The sequence below is a fragment of the Pristiophorus japonicus genome, chromosome 16, assembly GCF_044704955.1.
Source record: "Pristiophorus japonicus isolate sPriJap1 chromosome 16, sPriJap1.hap1, whole genome shotgun sequence".
Classification (NCBI taxonomy): domain Eukaryota; kingdom Metazoa; phylum Chordata; class Chondrichthyes; family Pristiophoridae; genus Pristiophorus; species Pristiophorus japonicus.
The window spans coordinates 130,988,544-131,010,662 of NC_091992.1; the positions used below are offsets into that span (position 1 = coordinate 130,988,544).

Sequence of the window (22,119 nt, forward strand, 5' to 3'; positions counted from 1 at the left end):
GGAAACATTGGCACTCGGCCATTTTTGTAGTTCTTTGTAGCTGTTTAATTTTTGAACATTTTTTAATAAAATCACATTGCCATCAGCACTGAGGCTTCCTGCTTACTGCCCCTCCCTCCCTCCTGTTCGCGGGAACATCGCTGAGCTGACTGAAGTACTTTCACACAGGTAGGAAGATGGTTTATTTAATCTTTTCTTTGCTTATAAATGTTTATTCAGGTTGGATTTATTTGTATAATATTTGTAGAAGTATAAATAAGGATTTATTGTAGAATTTAATGACTTCCCTCCCCCCCCCGCCCCCCCCACCTCGTTCTGGACGCCTAATTTGTAACCTGCGCCTGATTTTTTAATGTGTAGAACAGGTTTTTTCAGTTCTACAAAAATCTTCACTTGCTCCATTCTAAGTAAGTTTGGAGTATGTTTTCACTGTGGAAACTTTCAAATCAGGCGTCAGTGGCCGGACACGCCCCCTTTTGAAGAAAAAATTCTGTTCCAAAGTAGAACTGTTCTACCTGACTAGAACTGCAGAAAAAAAAAATGTGGAGAATTATGATTTCTAAGATAGTCCGTTCTCCACCAGTTGCTCCTAAAAATCAGGCGCAAATCATGTGTAAACTTGGGCCCCTTGACTTACTCAAACGTATTTCATCCATTACATTTTTGGAGAAACAAATTTGTTCGTCAATTGGTTTTTGATGACAAGGCTATTGAACCATTCTCAATTATTGGGAAGACAAAGGCAGGAAGAACTGGGCCTTTGGGGGCCAAATGTATATTGCAACTTGTACCTCAACATTTAAAAAAAAACATACTAGAATCCAGCAAAGGAGAATGCATTTCTAAAAATCTTCCTGTTTTTATGGTTATCCGAACAATTCACAATTATATTAGACTGCTTTAAAGCTGGACTTTAAAATTGTCAATAAATCTCAGTAAAGTATATTAATTTTTTTCTAAAAGTTAAAAGTGCTTGTTCCGTAATCTTTTCTGAACATTATTAATCCCCTAAAGTTAATCATTGATTGAATATAGACATTTTAAACAAAAGCCCATTTACTGCTGCTGCTTGTTCTCTTCATTCTCAGTTTCATCCGACATTGGTTAAACTGGGGTGAATGAACTCTTGGTTTACAAATGAGAATCCTTCAAACTCTGCCTGGTCGATGTTCGAGATGACCAGCTGGTCAGGTGGTGTTAACACTGGTTGGCCTCGTGTGAAAAACTTGTCAAAGTTTTCAGCGCTTCTGCCGCACTGTAGAGAGAGAGAGAGAGAGAGAGAAATGTCAGGATGACTGTTGAGAGAACGCAGGTGATTCCTTATTGGAAGTTCACTAGCAATAAGCCTGTATCTACTGAAAATGAATGATTACCACGAGGTTTGGACTTGTGAATTATATAAAATTGATATTTTATTTCATAAACTGCAGGTAGAAATAATATTATTTCTTGTACTTATTTCCCAGTAGCGGTATTACTGTAAACTACAAGCTGCTCCTTCCACACTATATTTTTGGGAATTTAACTGTTATAAAAACATTTGGAGGGGCAACATGGGGTAACGAGAGAGCAGGGTTCACTTATAAATAAATATTACAAGTTTAAATTAGCTCAGCATTGATGCTGGACACAGAATGCACATGGCTTGATAATTCATTCCCTATTTCCTGATTATTTAGAAGTACAAAATACAATGTTCTGAACAATTTAATACAAATTCCAGCACATTTCTGAGAGAGAATTATGCCTTCAATTATCAATAAGCAGATTGTTTCAGCAGATTAGAGGGTGAGCTTTTATAATGAGATGCAAAACTTGACATTTTAAACTAACTTGCATCTTTCATCCTTAGTAAACATCTCTGCAGCAGAACTTGTTACCAAGGATTTCGCTGCTAATATACTGACCTAGGTTTTCCAGTTAGGGGGTAATCTCTGGCAGAGGTGGGGCTTCTGCTCACCATGGATATGCATGCCCCCAGAACCCAGCTGAGTTTCTACCCCCGGGATCATTTGCCTGGTGTGAATGGGCCAAACCCGAGCCAGAAACTATCAGTGGCGAGTTCCAGGTCAGTGTGCCACAAAGTAAGACTTCTTGCATGGAATCTACAACACAAACAGGCCATTCGGCCCAACTGGTCTATGCTGGTGTTTACATTCCACACAAGTCTCCTCCCACTCTAATTCCCTATACCATCTCCCTCGTGTATGTATCAAGCTTCCCCTTAACTATCTCAGTGCTATCTGCTTCAATCACTCCATGTGGCAGCGATTTCCACATTCTCACGTGTGTGTAAAGAAATTCCTCTTGAATTCTTTATTTCAACTGTTATTGGCTATCTTGTATTTATGTCCCCTTGTTGGACTCACTCACAAATGGAAATACCTTCTCTACATCTACTATATTGAATCCTTTCATTACTTTAAAAACCTTTATTACGTCTCCTCTTGGCCTTTTTCCAGAGAAAAGAGCCCCAGCCTGCTCAATCTTTCCTGATGGTCCAAAGGTCCAAGAATCAATCAAATGACAATTTGTTGGGTCTTTATCCAACTGGAGGCAATGCTGGATTCAAGTATAGACAAGATAAATGTAAATATGTTTAACATATTTTACAAGAGAGCACAGCTTCAAAGTTAGAAGAGTGATGATGAAATCACATTTTAGATTTAACTACAATATGTGGAAAGTGGTGAATGTATAGATCAGACTGCCAGAGGATGAGGGGGTAGTGGTGGCTGATCATATTAGCAATTTTAAGAGAAAGTTGGATAAACACTTAGTAGAAATTTGTATGATATAATGAAATATAATATTTCTTGGATACTGGGAGTGGCAAGATGGCCTTTACATAGGAACAAGAGTCGGCCATTCAGCCCCTCGAGCCTGTTCCGCCATTCAATGAGATCATGGCTGATCTGTGATCTAACTCCATATACCTGCCTTTGCTCCATATCTCTTAATACTTTTGGTTAACAAAAAGCTATCAATCTCCGATTTAAAATTAACAATTAACTGAGGTCGGTGAGTCGGGAGGTCAACGAGTCGGTAACGCCCTGAGGTCGGCGAGTCAGTAAGGCCCTGAGGTCAGTGAGTCAGTAAGGCCCTGAGGTCAGTGAGTCGGTAAGGTCCTGAGGTCGGCGAGTCGGTAAGGTCCTGAGGTCAGTGAGTCAGTAAGGTCCTGAGGTCAGTGAGTCGGTAAGGTCCTGAGGTCAGTGAGTCGGTAAGGTCCTGAGGTCAGTGAGTCAGTAAGGTCCTGAGGTCAGTGAGTCGGTAAGGTCCTGAGGTCAGTGAGTTGGTAAGGCCCTGAGGTCGGCGAGTCAGTAAGGTCCTGAGGTCAGTGAGTCAGTAAGGCCCTGAGGTCAGTGAGTCGGTAAGGCCCTGAGGGTGGTGAGTCGGTAAGGCCCTGAGGTCAGTGAGTCAGTAAGGTCCTGAGGTCAGTGAGTCAGTAAGGCCCTGAGGTCAGTGAGTCGGTAAGGCCCTGAGGTCAGTGAGTCGGTAAGGCCCTGAGGTCAGCGAGTCAGTAAGGCCCTGAGGTCAGTGAGTCAGTAAGGTCCTGAGGTCAGTGAGTCAGTAAGGCCCTGAGGTCAGTGAGTCAGTAAGGCCCTGAGGTCAGTGAGTCGGTAAGGCCCTGAGGTCAGTGAGTCGGTAATGCCCTGAGGTCAGTGAGTCGGTAAGGCCCTGAGGTCAGTGAGTCGGTAAGGCCCTGAGGTCAGTGAGTCAGTAAGGTCCTGAGGTCAGTGAGTCGGTAAGGCCCTGAGGTCAGTGAGTCAGTAAGGCCCTGAGGTCAGTGAGTCGGTAAGGCCCTGAGGTCAGTGAGTCAGTAAGGTCCTGAGGTCAGTGAGTCGGTAAGGTCCTGAGGTCAGTGAGTCAGTAAGGTCCTGAGGTCAGTGAGTCGGTAAGGTCCTGAGGTCAGTGAGTCGGTAAGGCCCTGAGGGTGGTGAGTCGGTAAGGTCCTGAGGTCAGTGAGTCGGTAAGGCCCTGAGGGTGGTGAGTCGGTAAGGTCCTGAGGTCAGTGAGTCGGTAAGGCCCTGAGGGTGGTGAGTCGGTAAGGTCCTGAGGGTGGTGAGTCGGTAAGGTCCTGAGGGTGGTGAGTCGGTAAGGCCCTGAGGTCGGTGAGTCGGTAAGGTCCTGAGGTCAGTGAGTCAGTAAGGCCCTGAGGTCGGTGAGTCGGTAAGGTCCTGAGGTCAGTGAGTCGGTAAGGCCCTGAGGTCAGTGAGTCAGTAAGGCCCTGAGGTCAGTGAGTCGGTAAGGCCCTGAGGTCAGTGAGTCGGTAAGGCCCTGAGGTCGGCGAGTCAGTAAGGTCCTGAGGTCGGCGAGTCAGTAAGGCCCTGAGGTCAGTGAGTCAGTAAGGCCCTGAGGGTGGTGAGTCGGTAAGGCCCTGAGGTCAGTGAGTTGGTAAGGCCCTGAGGGTGGTGAGTCGGTAAGGCCCTGAGGTCAGTGAGTTGGTAAGGCCCTGAGGGTGGTGAGTCGGTAAGGTCCTGAGGTCAGTGAGTTGGTAAGGCCCTGAGGTCAGTGAGTCGGTAAGGCCCTGAGGTCAGTGAGTCGGTAAGGCCCTGAGGGTGGTGAGTCGGTAAGGCCCTGAGGTCAGTGAGTCAGTAAGGCCCTGAGGTCAGTGAGTCAGTAAGGTCCTGAGGTCAGTGAGTCGGTAAGGCCCTGAGGGTGGTGAGTCGGTAAGGCCCTGAGGTCAGTGAGTCGGTAAGGCCCTGAGGTCAGTGAGTCCGTAAGGCCCTGAGGTCAGTGAGTCAGTAAGGCCCTGAGGTCAGTGAGTCGGTAAGGCCCTGAGGGTGGTGAGTCAGTAAGGCCCTGAGGTCAGTGAGTCAGTAAGGTCCTGAGGTCAGTGAGTCGGTAAGGCCCTGAGGGTGGTGAGTCGGTAAGGCCCTGAGGTCAGTGAGTCGGTAAGGCCCTGAGGGTGGTGAGTCGGTAAGGTCCTGAGGTCAGTGAGTCGGTAAGGCCCTGAGGGTGGTGAGTCAGTAAGGCCCTGAGGTCAGTGAGTCAGTAAGGTCCTGAGGTCAGTCAGTCAGTAAGGCCCTGAGGTCAGTGAGTCGGTAAGGCCCTGAGGGTGGTGAGTCAGTAAGGCCCTGAGGTCAGTGAGTCGGTAAGGCCCTGAGGGTGGTGAGTCAGTAAGGCCCTGAGGTCAGTGAGTCAGTAAGGTCCTGAGGTCAGTGAGTCGGTAAGGCCCTGAGGGTGGTGAGTCGGTAAGGCCCTGAGGTCAGTGAGTCGGTAAGGCCCTGAGGGTGGTGAGTCGGTAAGGTCCTGAGGTCAGTGAGTCGGTAAGGCCCTGAGGGTGGTGAGTCAGTAAGGCCCTGAGGTCAGTGAGTCAGTAAGGTCCTGAGGTCAGTGAGTCGGTAAGGCCCTGAGGGTGGTGAGTCGGTAAGGCCCTGAGGTCAGTGAGTCGGTAAGGCCCTGAGGGTGGTGAGTCAGTAAGGCCCTGAGGTCAGTGAGTCAGTAAGGCCCTGAGGTCAGTGAGTCGGTAAGGCCCTGAGGGTGGTGAGTCAGTAAGGCCCTGAGGTCAGTGAGTCAGTAAGGTCCTGAGGTCAGTGAGTCAGTAAGGCCCTGAGGTCAGTGAGTCGGTAAGGCCCTGAGGGTGGTGAGTCGGTAAGGCCCTGAGGTCAGTGAGTCGGTAAGGCCCTGAGGTCAGTGAGTCAGTAAGGCCCTGAGGTCAGTGAGTCGGTAAGGCCCTGAGGTCAGTGAGTCAGTAAGGCCCTGAGGTCAGTGAGTTGGTAAGGTCCTGAGGTCAGTGAGTTGGTAAGGCCCTGAGGTCAGTGAGTCGGTAAGGCCCTGAGGTCAGTGAGTCGGTAAGGCCCTGAGGTCAGTGAGTCGGTAAGGCCCTGAGGTCAGTGAGTCAGTAAGGTCCTGAGGTCAGTGAGTCAGTAAGGTCCTGAGGTCAGTGAGTCGGTAAGGTCCTGAGGTCAGTGAGTCAGTAAGGTCCTGAGGTCAGTGAGTCGGTAAGGTCCTGAGGTCAGTGAGTCGGTAAGGCCCTGAGGGTGCAGAGTCGGTAAGGTCCTGAGGTCAGTGAGTCGGTAAGGCCCTGAGGGTGGTGAGTCGGTAAGGTCCTGAGGTCAGTGAGTCGGTAAGTCCCTGAGGGTGGTGAGTCGGTAATGTCCTGAGGGTGGTGAGTCGGTAAGGTCCTGAGGGTGGTGAGTCGGTAAGGCCCTGAGGTCGGTGAGTCGGTAAGGTCCTGAGGTCAGTGAGTCAGTAAGGCCCTGAGGTCGGTGAGTCGGTAAGGTCCTGAGGTCAGTGAGTCGGTAAGGCCCTGAGGTCAGTGAGTCGGTAAGGCCCTGAGGTCAGTGAGTCGGTAAGGCCCTGAGGTCGGCGAGTCAGTAAGGTCCTGAGGTCGGCGAGTCAGTAAGGCCCTGAGGTCAGTGAGTCAGTAAGGCCCTGAGGGTGGTGAGTCGGTAAGGCCCTGAGGTCAGTGAGTCGGTAAGGCCCTGAGGTCAGTGAGTCGGTAAGGTCCTGAGGGTGGTGAGTCGGTAAGGTCCTGAGGGTGGTGAGTCGGTAAGGCCCTGAGGTCGGTGAGTCGGTAAGGTCCTGAGGTCAGTGAGTCAGTAAGGCCCTGAGGTCGGTGAGTCGGTAAGGTCCTGAGGTCAGTGAGTCGGTAAGGCCCTGAGGTCAGTGAGTCAGTAAGGCCCTGAGGTCAGTGAGTCGGTAAGGTCCTGAGGTCAGTGAGTCAGTAAGGTCCTGAGGTCAGTGAGTCGGTAAGGTCCTGAGGTCAGTGAGTCAGTAAGGTCCTGAGGTCAGTGAGTCGGTAAGGTCCTGAGGTCAGTGAGTCGGTAAGGCCCTGAGGGTGGTGAGTCGGTAAGGTCCTGAGGTCAGTGAGTCGGTAAGGCCCTGAGGGTGGTGAGTCGGTAAGGTCCTGAGGTCAGTGAGTCGGTAAGGCCCTGAGGGTGGTGAGTCGGTAAGGTCCTGAGGGTGGTGAGTCGGTAAGGTCCTGAGGGTGGTGAGTCGGTAAGGCCCTGAGGTCGGTGAGTCGGTAAGGTCCTGAGGTCAGTGAGTCAGTAAGGCCCTGAGGTCGGTGAGTCGGTAAGGTCCTGAGGTCAGTGAGTCGGTAAGGCCCTGAGGTCAGTGAGTCAGTAAGGCCCTGAGGTCAGTGAGTCGGTAAGGCCCTGAGGTCAGTGAGTCGGTAAGGCCCTGAGGTCGGCGAGTCAGTAAGGTCCTGAGGTCGGCGAGTCAGTAAGGCCCTGAGGTCAGTGAGTCAGTAAGGCCCTGAGGGTGGTGAGTCGGTAAGGCCCTGAGGTCAGTGAGTTGGTAAGGCCCTGAGGGTGGTGAGTCGGTAAGGCCCTGAGGTCAGTGAGTTGGTAAGGCCCTGAGGGTGGTGAGTCGGTAAGGTCCTGAGGTCAGTGAGTTGGTAAGGCCCTGAGGTCAGTGAGTCGGTAAGGCCCTGAGGTCAGTGAGTCGGTAAGGCCCTGAGGGTGGTGAGTCGGTAAGGCCCTGAGGTCAGTGAGTCAGTAAGGCCCTGAGGTCAGTGAGTCAGTAAGGTCCTGAGGTCAGTGAGTCGGTAAGGCCCTGAGGGTGGTGAGTCGGTAAGGCCCTGAGGTCAGTGAGTCGGTAAGGCCCTGAGGGTGGTGAGTCAGTAAGGCCCTGAGGTCAGTTAGTCAGTAAGGTCCTGAGGGTGGTGAGTCAGTAAGGTCCTGAGGTCAGTGAGTCGGTAAGGCCCTGAGGTCAGTGAGTCAGTAAGGTCCTGAGGTCAGTGAGTCGGTAAGGCCCTGAGGGTGGTGAGTCGGTAAGGCCCTGAGGTCAGTGAGTCCGTAAGGCCCTGAGGTCAGTGAGTCAGTAAGGCCCTGAGGTCAGTGAGTCGGTAAGGCCCTGAGGGTGGTGAGTCAGTAAGGCCCTGAGGTCAGTGAGTCAGTAAGGTCCTGAGGTCAGTGAGTCGGTAAGGCCCTGAGGGTGGTGAGTCGGTAAGGCCCTGAGGTCAGTGAGTCGGTAAGGCCCTGAGGGTGGTGAGTCGGTAAGGTCCTGAGGTCAGTGAGTCGGTAAGGCCCTGAGGGTGGTGAGTCAGTAAGGCCCTGAGGTCAGTGAGTCAGTAAGGTCCTGAGGTCAGTCAGTCAGTAAGGCCCTGAGGTCAGTGAGTCGGTAAGGCCCTGAGGGTGGTGAGTCAGTAAGGCCCTGAGGTCAGTGAGTCAGTAAGGTCCTGAGGTCAGTGAGTCAGTAAGGCCCTGAGGTCAGTGAGTCGGTAAGGCCCTGAGGGTGGTGAGTCAGTAAGGCCCTGAGGTCAGTGAGTCAGTAAGGTCCTGAGGTCAGTGAGTCGGTAAGGCCCTGAGGGTGGTGAGTCGGTAAGGCCCTGAGGTCAGTGAGTCGGTAAGGCCCTGAGGGTGGTGAGTCAGTAAGGCCCTGAGGTCAGTGAGTCAGTAAGGCCCTGAGGTCAGTGAGTCGGTAAGGCCCTGAGGGTGGTGAGTCAGTAAGGCCCTGAGGTCAGTGAGTCAGTAAGGTCCTGAGGTCAGTGAGTCAGTAAGGCCCTGAGGTCAGTGAGTCGGTAAGGCCCTGAGGGTGGTGAGTCGGTAAGGCCCTGAGGTCAGTGAGTCGGTAAGGCCCTGAGGTCAGTGAGTCAGTAAGGCCCTGAGGTCAGTGAGTCGGTAAGGCCCTGAGGTCAGTGAGTCAGTAAGGCCCTGTGTTCAGTGAGTTGGTAAGGTCCTGAGGTCAGTGAGTTGGTAAGGCCCTGAGGTCAGTGAGTCGGTAAGGCCCTGAGGTCAGTGAGTCGGTAAGGCCCTGAGGTCAGTGAGTCGGTAAGGCCCTGAGGTCAGTGAGTCAGTAAGGTCCTGAGGTCAGTGAGTCAGTAAGGTCCTGAGGTCAGTGAGTCGGTAAGGTCCTGAGGTCAGTGAGTCAGTAAGGTCCTGAGGTCAGTGAGTCGGTAAGGTCCTGAGGTCAGTGAGTCGGTAAGGTCCTGAGGTCAGTGAGTCGGTAAGGCCCTGAGGGTGGTGAGTCGGTAAGGTCCTGAGGTCAGTGAGTCGGTAAGGCCCTGAGGGTGGTGAGTCGGTAATGTCCTGAGGGTGGTGAGTCGGTAAGGTCCTGAGGGTGGTGAGTCGGTAAGGCCCTGAGGTCGGTGAGTCGGTAAGGTCCTGAGGTCAGTGAGTCAGTAAGGCCCTGAGGTCGGTGAGTCGGTAAGGTCCTGAGGTCAGTGAGTCGGTAAGGCCCTGAGGTCAGTGAGTCGGTAAGGCCCTGAGGTCAGTGAGTCGGTAAGGCCCTGAGGTCGGCGAGTCAGTAAGGTCCTGAGGTCGGCGAGTCAGTAAGGCCCTGAGGTCAGTGAGTCAGTAAGGCCCTGAGGGTGGTGAGTCGGTAAGGCCCTGAGGTCAGTGAGTCGGTAAGGCCCTGAGGGTGGTGAGTCGGTAAGGTCCTGAGGGTGGTGAGTCGGTAAGGTCCTGAGGGTGGTGAGTCGGTAAGGCCCTGAGGTCGGTGAGTCGGTAAGGTCCTGAGGTCAGTGAGTCAGTAAGGCCCTGAGGTCGGTGAGTCGGTAAGGTCCTGAGGTCAGTGAGTCGGTAAGGCCCTGAGGTCAGTGAGTCAGTAAGGCCCTGAGGTCAGTGAGTCGGTAAGGCCCTGAGGTCAGTGAGTCGGTAAGGCCCTGAGGTCGGCGAGTCAGTAAGGTCCTGAGGTCGGCGAGTCAGTAAGGCCCTGAGGTCAGTGAGTCAGTAAGGCCCTGAGGGTGGTGAGTCGGTAAGGCCCTGAGGTCAGTGAGTTGGTAAGGCCCTGAGGGTGGTGAGTCGGTAAGGCCCTGAGGTCAGTGAGTTGGTAAGGCCCTGAGGGTGGTGAGTCGGTAAGGTCCTGAGGTCAGTGAGTTGGTAAGGCCCTGAGGTCAGTGAGTCGGTAAGGCCCTGAGGTCAGTGAGTCGGTAAGGCCCTGAGGGTGGTGAGTCGGTAAGGCCCTGAGGTCAGTGAGTCAGTAAGGCCCTGAGGTCAGTGAGTCAGTAAGGTCCTGAGGTCAGTGAGTCGGTAAGGCCCTGAGGGTGGTGAGTCGGTAAGGCCCTGAGGTCAGTGAGTCGGTAAGGCCCTGAGGGTGGTGAGTCAGTAAGGCCCTGAGGTCAGTTAGTCAGTAAGGTCCTGAGGGTGGTGAGTCAGTAAGGTCCTGAGGTCAGTGAGTCGGTAAGGCCCTGAGGTCAGTGAGTCAGTAAGGTCCTGAGGTCAGTGAGTCGGTAAGGCCCTGAGGGTGGTGAGTCGGTAAGGCCCTGAGGTCAGTGAGTCCGTAAGGCCCTGAGGTCAGTGAGTCAGTAAGGCCCTGAGGTCAGTGAGTCGGTAAGGCCCTGAGGGTGGTGAGTCAGTAAGGCCCTGAGGTCGGTGAGTCAGTAAGGTCCTGAGGTCAGTGAGTCAGTAAGGCCCTGAGGTCAGTGAGTCGGTAAGGCCCTGAGGTCAGTGAGTCAGTAAGGCCCTGAGGTCAGTGAGTTGATAAGGTCCTGAGGTCAGTGAGTTGGTAAGGCCCTGAGGGTGGTGAGTCAGTAAGGCCCTGAGGTCAGTGAGTCAGTAAGGTCCTGAGGTCAGTGAGTCAGTAAGGCCCTGAGGTCAGTGAGTCGGTAAGGCCCTGAGGTCAGTGAGTCGGTAAGGCCCTGAGGGTGGTGAGTCGGTAAGGTCCTGAGGTCAGTGAGTCGGTAAGGCCCTGAGGGTGGTGAGTCAGTAAGGCCCTGAGGTCAGTGAGTCAGTAAGGTCCTGAGGTCAGTGAGTCAGTAAGGCCCTGAGGTCAGTGAGTCGGTAAGGCCCTGAGGGTGGTGAGTCAGTAAGGCCCTGAGGTCAGTGAGTCAGTAAGGTCCTGAGGTCAGTGAGTCAGTAAGGCCCTGAGGTCAGTGAGTCGGTAAGGCCCTGAGGGTGGTGAGTCAGTAAGGCCCTGAGGTCAGTGAGTCAGTAAGGTCCTGAGGTCAGTGAGTCGGTAAGGCCCTGAGGGTGCAGAGTCGGTAAGGCCCTGAGGTCAGTGAGTCGGTAAGGCCCTGAGGGTGGTGAGTCAGTAAGGCCCTGAGGTCAGTGAGTCAGTAAGGCCCTGAGGTCAGTGAGTCGGTAAGGCCCTGAGGTCAGCGAGTCAGTAAGGCCCTGAGGTCAGTGAGTCGGTAAGGTCCTGAGGTCAGTGAGTCAGTAAGGTCCTGAGGTCAGTGAGTCAGTAAGGCCCTGAGGTCAGTGAGTCGGTAAGGCCCTGAGGTCAGTGAGTCGGTAAGGCCCTGAGGTCAGTGAGTCGGTAAGGCCCTGAGGTCAGTGAGTCGGTAAGGCCCTGAGGTCAGTGAGTCAGTAAGGTCCTGAGGTCAGTGAGTCGGTAAGGTCCTGAGGTCAGTGAGTCGGTAAGGTCCTGAGGTCAGTGAGTCAGTAAGGTCCTGAGGTCAGTGAGTCGGTAAGGTCCTGAGGTCAGTGAGTCAGTAAGGTCCTGAGGTCAGTGAGTCGGTAAGGTCCTGAGGTCAGTGAGTCGGTAAGGCCCTGAGGGTGCAGAGTCGGTAAGGTCCTGAGGTCAGTGAGTCGGTAAGGCCCTGAGGGTGGTGAGTCGGTAAGGTCCTGAGGTCAGTGAGTCGGTAAGGACCTGAGGGTGGTGAGTCGGTAAGGTCCTGAGGGTGGTGAGTCGGTAAGGTCCTGAGGGTGGTGAGTCGGTAAGGCCCTGAGGTCGGTGAGTCGGTAAGGTCCTGAGGTCAGTGAGTCAGTAAGGCCCTGAGGTCGGTGAGTCGGTAAGGTCCTGAGGTCAGTGAGTCGGTAAGGCCCTGAGGTCAGTGAGTCGGTAAGGCCCTGAGGTCAGTGAGTCGGTAAGGCCCTGAGGTCGGCGAGTCAGTAAGGTCCTGAGGTCGGCGAGTCAGTAAGGCCCTGAGGTCAGTGAGTCAGTAAGGCCCTGAGGGTGGTGAGTCGGTAAGGCCCTGAGGTCAGTGAGTTGGTAAGGCCCTGAGGGTGGTGAGTCGGTAAGGCCCTGAGGTCAGTGAGTTGGTAAGGCCCTGAGGGTGGTGAGTCGGTAAGGTCCTGAGGTCAGTGAGTTGGTAAGGCCCTGAGGTCAGTGAGTTGGTAAGGCCCTGAGGGTGGTGAGTCGGTAAGGCCCTGAGGTCAGTGAGTTGGTAAGGCCCTGAGGGTGGTGAGTCGGTAAGGTCCTGAGGTCAGTGAGTCAGTAAGGCCCTGAGGTCAGTGAGTCGGTAAGGCCCTGAGGGTGGTGAGTCAGTAAGGCCCTGAGGTCAGTTAGTCAGTAAGGTCCTGAGGGTGGTGAGTCAGTAAGGTCCTGAGGTCAGTGAGTCGGTAAGGCCCTGAGGTCAGTGAGTCAGTAAGGTCCTGAGGTCAGTGAGTCGGTAAGGCCCTGAGGGTGGTGAGTCGGTAAGGCCCTGAGGTCAGTGAGTCGGTAAGGCCCTGAGGTCAGTGAGTCAGTAAGGCCCTGAGGGTGGTGAGTCAGTAAGGCCCTGAGGTCAGTGAGTCAGTAAGGTCCTGAGGTCAGTGAGTCGGTAAGGCCCTGAGGGTGGTGAGTCGGTAAGGCCCTGAGGTCAGTGAGTCGGTAAGGCCCTGAGGTCAGTGAGTCGGTAAGGTCCTGAGGTCAGTGAGTTGGTAAGGCCCTGAGGTCAGTGAGTCGGTAAGGCCCTGAGGTCAGTGAGTCGGTAAGGCCTTGAGGTCAGTGAGTCGGTAAGGCCCTGAGGGTGGTGAGTCGGTAAGGCCCTGAGGTCAGTGAGTCGGTAAGGTCCTGAGGTCAGTGAGTCAGTAAGGCCCTGAGGTCAGTGAGTCGGTAAGGTCCTGAGGTCAGTGAGTCGGTAAGGCCCTGAGGGTGGTGAGTCGGTAAGGTCCTGAGGTCAGTGAGTCAGTAAGGCCCTGAGGTCAGTGAGTCGGTAAGGCCCTGAGGTCAGTGAGTCGGTAAGGCCCTGAGGGTGGTGAGTCGGTAAGGCCCTGAGGGTGGTGAGTCGGTAAGGCCCTGAGGGTGGTGAGTCGGTAAGGCCCTGAGGGTGGTGAGTCGGTAAGGCCCTGAGGTCGGTGAGTCGGTAAGGCCCTGAGGATGGTGAGTCGGTAGGTCAGCGAATAGGTAGGCCCTGTGAGGTTGGCGAGTCGGGAATTTGGAGACCGGGGATTCGGAGGCCTCGGAGATAGGTGAGGTGAGTTGGTAAGTAGCTCTCTTTTCTCCATTTCTTTCAGGTTGGGAGTTCAGAGGTCGGGAGGCCATAGAGGTCGGTGAGTTTGGGAGGCCACTGAGGTCGATGAGGTGAGTTGGTAAGTAGCTCTCTCTTTTCTCTATTTCTTTTTAAGTAGATATTAAACTAGATAAGGCTAACTAGAGGGATGGCAGTGCAGCTCAGTCCCGTGGAGTGCACATCCTGCGGCATGTGGGAAGTCCTGGATGCTTCGCACAGCCTAGACAACCATTTGTTAACATAAGAACATAAGAATTAGGAACAGGAGTAGGCCATCTAGCCCCTCGAGCCTGCTCCGCCATTCAAAAAGATCATGGCTGATCTGGCCGTGGACTCAGTTCCACTTACCCGCCCGCTCCCCGTAACCCTTAATTCCCTTATTGGTTAAAAATCTATCTATCTGTGACTTGAATACATTCAATGAGCTAGCCTCAACTGCTTCCTTGGGCAGAGAATTCCACAGATTCACAACCCTCTGGGAGAAGAAATTCCTTCTCAACTCGGTTTTAAATTGGCTCCCCCTTATTTTGAGGCTGTGCCCCCTAGTTCTAGTCTCCCCGACCAGTGGAAACAACCTCTCTGCCTCTATCTTGTCTATCCCTTTCATTATTTTAAATGTTTCTATAAGATCACCCCTCATCCTTCTGAACTCCGACGAGTAAAGACCCAGTCTACTCAATCTATCATAAGGTAACCCCCTCATCTCCGGAATCAGCCTAGTGAATCGTCTCTGTACCCCCTCCAAGGCTAGTATATCCTTCCTTAAGTAAGGTGACCAAAACTGCACGCAGTACTCCAGGTGTGGCCTCACCAATACCCTGTACAGTTGCAGCAGGACCTCCCTGCTTTTGTACTCCATCCCTCTCGCAATGAAGGCCAACATTCCATTCGCCTTCCTGATTACCTGCTGCACCTGCAAACTAACTTTTTGGGATTCATGCACAAGGACCCCCAGGTCCCTCTGCACCACAGCATGTTGTAATTTCTCCTCATTCAAATAATATTCCCTTTTACTGTTTTTTTCCCCCCAAGGTGGATGACCTCACACTTTCCGACATTGTATTCCATCTGCCAAACCTTAGCCCATTCGCTTAACCTATCTAAATCTCTTTGCAGCCTCTGTGTCCTCTACACAACCCGCGTTCCCACTAATCTTTGTGTCATCTGCAAATTTTGTTACACTACACTCTGTCCCCTCTTCCAGGTCATCTATGTATATTGCAAACAGTTGTGGTCCCAGCACCAATCCCTGTGGCACACCACTAACCACCGATTTCCAACCCGAAAAGGACCCATTTATCCCGACTCTCTGCTTTCTGTTAGCCAGCCAATTCTCGATCCATGCTAATACATTTCCTCTGACTCCTGGGAGTGGGGCGGGGGAGGGTAAACAGCTAGAGGTTGTGGTCCAAATCGGGACCAACGACATACGTAAAATAAGGGATGAGGTCCTACAGGAAGAATTCAGGGAGCTAGGAAGAAAATTAAAGGGTAGGATCTCAAAGGTAGTAATCTCAGGGTTACTACTGGTGCTACGTGCTAATGAGTATAAGAATAGGATAGAGAGGATGAACACATGGCTGGAAAGTTGCTGTAGGAGGGAGGGCTTTAAATTCTTGAGGCATTGGGACCGCTTCTGGGGGAGATGGGACCTGTTCAAACTGGTCGGGTTGTACCTCAACAGCACCGGGACTAATATCCTTGCGGGGAGTTTTGCTAGTGCTGTTGGGGAGAGTATAAACTAGCTTGGCAGGGGGATGGGAACCTGAGAATGAATTCAAAAGGGAAGGAAGTAAAGCTGAAATTGGATAGCAAGAATCTAGAAAGCAAATCTGTAAGACAGAGGAAACAAGGTTTAGTACGTACTAAGCAAGGAAGTATTCTTGTGCTGAATGGTATATACTTTAATGCAGGGAGTATAGCAAATAAGGCAGATGAGCTAAGAGCACAGGTAGACATTTGGGAGTATGACATTGTAGCCATTACAGAAATATGGCTGAAAGAGGGGCAGGTTTGGCAGATCAATATTCCTGGCTACAGGATTTTGAGACAAGATAGAGAGGGGGGTTAAAAAAAGGGGGGGGGGTTGCAGTACTGATTAAAGAAACTATTACAGCGGTGAGGAGGGATGATATGTTAGAGGGATCATCAAATGAGGCCATATGGGTCGAACTGAAAAATAAAAAAGGGACGATCACACTGCTGGGCGTGTATTATAGACCCCCAAACAGTGGGAGGGAGATAGAGGAGCAAATATGTAGGCAAATTGCTGTGAAGTCCAAAAGCCACAGGGTAGTAATAGTAGGGGATTTTAACTATCCAAATATTGATTGGGACAAATTTAGTGTGAAGGGTATAGAGGGTGCGGAAATCTTGAAATGCATTCAAAAGAACTTTTTTAGTCAGTATGTAGCAAGCAGTACGAGGGGAGGCGGTGTTGGATTTAGTTTTGGGGATTGAAGCTGGGCAGGTTGAAGGGGTATTAGTGGGAGAGAACTTGGGTGCCAGTGACCATAATTCAGTCAGATTCAAGTTGGTTATGGATAAGGACAAGAATAGGCCTGGAATAAAAGTTCCGAATTGGGGAAAAGCTAATTTTACTAAGTTAAGGAGTGATTTGGCCATGGTGCACTGGAAACAGCTACTTGTGGGTAAATCAGTGTCGGAACAGTGGGAGGCATTTAAGGAGGAGATCTGGAAGGCTCAGGCCAAACATGTGCCCTTAAAGAAAAAGACTGGGAAAAATAATTCTAGAGCCCCCTGGATGTTTAGGGACTTACAGTGGAGGATTAAGAAAAAAAGAGACGCTTATGTCATATATCAACGGCTAAATACTATAGAATCTTTCGAGGAATATAGAAAGTTAAGAGGCAAAATTAAAAAGGATATTAGGAATGCTAAGAGAGAGCACGAGAAATTCTTGGCCAGTAAAATTAAGGAAAACCCTAAGATGTTCTATAAATATATTAAGAGTAAGAGGGTAACTAAAGAAAGGGTAGGGCCTATTGGAGACCATGACGGTAATCTTTGTGTGGAGGTGGAAGATGTTGGGAGGGTTCTTAACGAATACTTTGCATCTGTTTTCACAAAGGAAAGGGGTAATGCAGATACTGCTATCGAGGAGGAGGAGTGTGATATTCTGGATTAAATAAATATAGTGAGAGGGGAAGTATTAAGGGGTTTAGCAGCTTTGAAAATAGGCAAGTCCCCAGGCCCAGATGAAATGTTGAACGAAGTAAAAGAGGAAAGAGCAGAGGCCTTGACCATCATTTTCCAGTCGTCTTTGGATCTGGGCATGGTGCCAGAGGACTGGAGGACTGCTAATGTAGTACCCTTGTTTAAGAAGGGAGAAAGGGATAGGCCGAGTAATTACAGGCCTGTCAGTCTAACCTTAGTGGTGGAAAAATTATTGGAAAAAATCCTGAAAGACAGAATAAGTCTGCATTTGGAAAGGCAAGGATTAATTAGGGACATTCAGCATGGATTTGTTAAGGGAAGATCATGTCTGACTAACCTGATTGAATTTTTTGAGGAAGTAACCAAGAGGGTCGATGAGGGTAGTGCGTATGATGTTGTATGTATGGACTTTAGCAAAGCTTTTCATAAGGTCCCACATGGTAGACTGGTCATGAAGGTTAAAGCCCACGGGATACAGGGCAAAGTGGCAAGTTGGATCCAAAATTGGCTTGGAGGTAGAAAGCAAAGGGTAATGATTGATGGATGTTTTTGTGACTGGAAGGATGTTTCCAGTGGGGTTCCGCAGGGCTCAGTACTGGGACCCTTGCTTTTTGTGGTTATATATCAATGATTTAGATTTGAATATAGGGAGTATGTTTAAGAAGTTTGCAGACGACACTAAAATTGGCTGTGTGGTTGATAATGAAGAGGAAAGTCATGGGCTGCAGGAGGATATCAATCTACTTGTCAGGTGGGCAGAGCAGTGGCAAATGGAATTTAATTCAGAGAAGTGTGAGGTGATGCACTTTGGGAGGGCTAATAAGGAAAGGGTATACATATTAAGCGGTAGACCACTTAATAGTGTAGATGAACAAAGGGACCTTGGAGTGCTTATCCACAGATCCCTGAAAGTAGCAGGCCAGATGGATAAGGTGGTTAAGAAGGCATACGGAACGCTTGCCTTTATTGGCCGAGGCACAGAATATAAGAGCAGGGAGGTTATGCTTAAATTGTATAATACTTTGGTTAGGCCACAGCTGGAGCATTGCGTGCAGTTCTGGTCGCCGTAGTATAGGAAGGACGTGATTGCACTAGAGAGGGTGCAGAGGAGATTTACTAGGATGCTGCCTGGAATGGAGAATCTTAGTTATGAGGACAGATTGGATAGACTGGGTTTGTTCTCATTGGAACAAAGCAGGTTGAGAGGAGGTGTACAAAATATTGAGGGGCCTGGACATAGTGGATAGTAAGGGTCTATTGCCATTGGTGGAGGGGTCTATTACGAGGGGGCATAGTTTTAAGGTGATTGGTGGAAGGTTTAGAGGGGATTTGAGGGGGGGCTTCTTTATGCAGAGGGTTGTGGGGATCTGGAACTTGCTGCCTAGAAGAGTGGTGGATGCAGAAACTCTCACCACTTTTAAGAGATGGTTGGATGGGCACTTAAAGTGCCATAACCTGGTAATTGGGATTAGACCGGATGACCTTTTGTTGTACGGGGCAGATATAATGGTAAGTACTGTAGGGAATAGAATACGGCCAGGGTGATCTCCTGGACTAGTTTCGATCGCCTGGATGGGTTAGAGAGGAATTTTCCCAGATTTTTTTTCTCCCTAAATTGGCCTGGATTATCATCTGGTTTTTGCCTCTCCCAGGAGACCACATGGCTCCGGTTGGGGTGGAGTGTAGAATGTTTTAGTATAAGGGGTGTCGCAGTTGTGGTTAGGCAGACTGGTTGGGCTGGGTGTTCTTTGCCTTTCCGTCATTGTTCATAGGTTTACATGTAACCTTTAGGGCTGCTGACCAAGGGCCGTGCGGCTCTTTGTCGGCCGGCGCGGACACAATGGGCCGAAATGGCCTCCTGCTCTGTAAATTTCTATGTTTCTATGTTTGCGGAAGAGATTTCCGAACCTCTACCGCCCTGTGTGTGTAGAAGTGTTTCCTAATTTCATTCCTGAAAAGTCTGGCATTCCTATGTCTTCTCACTCTGTTGGCTTATACCCAGAAGAAATGCATTAGGTGTTCAAAACCAACATTTACTATCTTATAATATGTCATGTAAGCTCTGTCCACTTGGAGTATAAAAGTTTTCTATATTTTAAAGATGCCGCATTTGGCCGTTTGAACACCAACTGGCAATTATATAAACATTCAACGTAATGAATGTCCCAGGTGCTTCACAGAGAAGAAATCAATACCAAGCAGTATATGGAGAAGCTAGAGAAGGTGCTCAAAGGCATGGTTGAAGAGATATGATTTGAAGATACTTCTGAAGCTGAGAAGAGATGTAGAAAAATTGAGAGATTTAGGAATAGCATTCTAGAAAGTAGTCTGAAGGTTCTGCTGCGATCGTGCAGAGGGACAAGGGAGATGCAGAGAGGGGGTCAGCATTAGAAAACTAGAGGGTGTGGAGATTGGGTAGGTAGGACAAGGCCTTAGAGTAATTTTCAATAAGAGAAAGGATTTTTAATTCAATGCACTGGAGGTTAGTGAGGACAATGCTGATAAGCTGGCATGATTTAGAGACAGACAGGGTGAGGAGAGTGAAATGTTGGAAGACTTGGAGCTCGATGGTACGTTGGAGAAGTTGAGCCTGGAGGTAACAAGGATGTGAATAAGGGATTCAGTGAGGGGGGGTATAGGAATGGAGGAAGGTAAGAGTACAGACTATGGATTCGATGCTCAGTTCAAGTGTACCCGGTGAAGAAAAAAAACCAACATCATTTCTATTTTTTTTTTAAATAACAATTTTGCAATGGTTAGTTTTCTGTTAGGCTAGCAATTTATGTTCAAGCTTGATTTCTCCTTTAAAGGATTCCATTTTGGTTGCTACTCATAAAGAATAGTTTAATGACTGTTCCAGTGACTTGATTCACTTGAGGAACAAAACCTTGCACAACACCACGGAGAGAATAGATGTCAATGTCAAAGAATGAGAGAAGAGGAACAAAACTATATAGTTGTTATGGATGGTTTTTATGCGCCTGAGAAACTTAACGGATAGATAAATTGCTGCGAATTACTGAAGGAAATCGGAAACCATTTTGTTGCTTTGTCACTTGTCTTGCACAGACTTGGAATTCTGCATAACTGGATGACTCCTACACTCTCCAATACCCTATCAGCTACAATGGAAACATTTAATTTCACTTCCAAAGGCCAGATATCTTAAGGGAGGGGTGGGGGAGGAGGAGTTAGTAAGGATGGCGCTTAAAATGGCATTTCTAAATTACATTACTGAATGCAACAAACCAGACCATTTAATTCAACAGCATAAAGTACTCCATGCAATTGTTTTCCTTATTGAAGCTAAGAACATTTTCTGTATTGTCCTCAGTTGTGTAACGGGCTTTTTGGATGAGCAAAAAAGCATTGTGTATCAAACTCGTGCTGCAATTTGAGAACAATCTGGGGAAATCACAGGGCTTGAGATTATTTTCTTTACAGCCATGAAATGACACTGTTTAATTATTCATGATTCACTGGATTGTTAAATGATACCTAGTTTATACAGCGTTCTATCCTAGTAACACAGGTATGACATTGTAAACTATACTCTTACAAATAGCGATGCAGTATAAGGTTGAGAATATAAACGCATTGTTATGTGGGTGTTAACCCATTTATTTTAAGTGGGTTTTAATATGTCCTTACTATACAGTATAAATGCACACGAGGCCCATACTTGAGAGAAGGTCACTCTGTGATGAGTAACCTTTATTAGCCAGCACTGAAGTGAAGAAGGTGTGTGGAGCTTTCCCTTTTATACCTGAAAGTCCAGGTTAGGAGTGTCTCCCACAAGTTCACCACCTAGTGGTCAGTGTTCTCACGTTGTACAACTTAGGTCAGTTTATACATGGATTACAATGACAGTTGAATACATGACATCACCTCCCTCCCCCCCCCCAAAGTCTTATTGGAATCACAGGTTAAGTCCTTCTGGTGGTTTACCCTCCCTTGTAGAGCGCCTGAGTTGGGGCTCCGGTTGTTGGGCGCGGGCCCCTGAGTGTCTGCTGTTTGCGGTGCCTCAGGCCTGTCCGGACTGCCCACAGTAACTGGGCTCTCCTCCGCTTGGTTCCGGTGTTTGGTCACCTGTGGTGGAGTGAACTCTACATCGTGTTCTTCCTCTGCTTCTTCTATGGGGTTGTTGAACCTACTTTTTGTTTGATCCACGTGTTTGCGGCAGATTTGTCCATTGGTAAGTTTAACTACCAGAATCCTATTCCCCTCTTTGGCAACCACAGTGCCTGCGAGCCAGTTGGGCCCTGCAGCGTAGTTGAGGACAAAGACCGGGTCATTGACATCAATACATCGCGCCCTCGCATTCTCGTCATGGTAATCACATTGTGACTGGCGCCTGCTCTCAACAATTTCTTTCATGGTGGGGTGTATAAGGGGATAACCTGGTTTTGGGCGTCCTTTTCATTAGCAGCTCTGCGGGTGGAACCCCTGTGAGCGAGTGTGGTTGGGATCTATTGGCCAACAGGAGGCGTGATAAGCGCTGTTTGAGGCCGGCTTGAACGGTGCCATTCTGACATGGTTGATACCATTTCCTGTCATGAAGTCCTGGAATTCAATGCTTGTAAAGCACGGGCCATTGTCGCTGACCAAGACGTCCGGTAGACCATGGGCGGCGAACATTGCCCGTAGACTTTCTACCGTGGCAGAGGATGTGCTTGAATTAAGAATGTCACACTCGATCCATTTGGAGTAGGCGTCAACTACAACCAAAAACATTTTTCCCATGAAAGGACCTGCATAGTCCACATGGATGCGTGACCATGGCTTGGCGGGCCAGGACCAGAGGCTAAGGGGGGCTTCCCTGGGCACATTGCCCAGCTGGGCATGCGTGTGGCACCTGCGAACACAAAATTCCAGGTCTGCATCTATCCCTGGCTACCAACCGTGTGACCTGGCAATTGCCTTCATCATGACCATGCCCGGGTGCTCTTTGTGGAGTTCTCTGATGAACACCTCTCTGCCCATCTGGGGCATGACTACTCGGTTTCCCCATAGTAGGCAATTGGCCTGAATCGAGAGTTCATCTTTGCGCCTGTGAAATGGTTTAAATTCCTCAGGGCATGCCCCGTACATGGCTGCCCAGTCCCCATTTAGGACATATTTCTTGACTAAAGACAGTAGCGGGTCTGTTTTTGTCCAGACTTTGATCTGACGGGCTGTCACGGGTGAGCCTTCGCTTTCGAAAGCTTCAACAGCCATGACCATCTCAGCAGCATGCTCGGTTGCCCCCTCAGTGGTGGCTAGTGGGAGCCAGCTGAGTGCATCGGCACAGTTTTCAGTGCCCGGTCTGTGTCGAATTGAATAGTCATAGGCAGCTAACATGAGTGCCCACCTCTATGCGGGCCGACGTATTTGCATTTATGGCCTTGTTGTCGGCCAAAAGGGACGTTAGGGATTTGTGATCTGTCTCCAGCTCAAATTTTCTGCCAAACGGGTACTGGTGCATTTTTTTTTACGGCATAGACACATGCAAGCGCTTCCTTCTCTACCATCCTGTAGCCCCTTTCTGCCTGGGACAGACTTCTGGAGGCATAAGCTACCGGCTGTAATTGACCTTTGGCATTGACATGCTGCAATACACACCCGACCCCATAGGACCACGCATCGCACGTTAACACAAGTTTCTTACATGGGTCATACAACGTTAACAGTTTGTTGGAGCATAACAAATTGTGTGCTCTATCAAAAGCCCTTTCCTGGCTGTCCCCCCAGACCCATTCACGACCTTTGCGTAGGAGCACGTGTATCAGTTCTAACAGCGTGCTCAATTTGGGAAGAAAGTTACCAAAATAGTTCAGGAGCCCCAGGAACGAACGCAGCTCCGTCATGTTACGGGGTCTGGGTGCTCTCTCTGGATCGCTTCCGTTTTGGACGCAGTAGGT

General features: G+C 50.3%; 1 protein-coding gene across 3 annotated transcripts in view; it reads right to left on the minus strand.

Moving 5' to 3' along the window:
* Positions 1-320: 320 nt before the first annotated feature.
* Positions 321-22,119, minus strand: part of LOC139226835 (protein kinase C alpha type) — a 542,945-nt gene continuing 521,146 nt past the window's right edge. For all 3 annotated transcript variants that reach the window (XM_070857892.1, XM_070857891.1, XM_070857893.1), the window contains exon 17: positions 321-1,255. In XM_070857892.1, the coding sequence (XP_070713993.1) occupies positions 1,091-1,255 (165 nt within the window). In that variant the 3' untranslated portion in view covers positions 321-1,090. The remainder of the gene's footprint in view (positions 1,256-22,119) is intronic.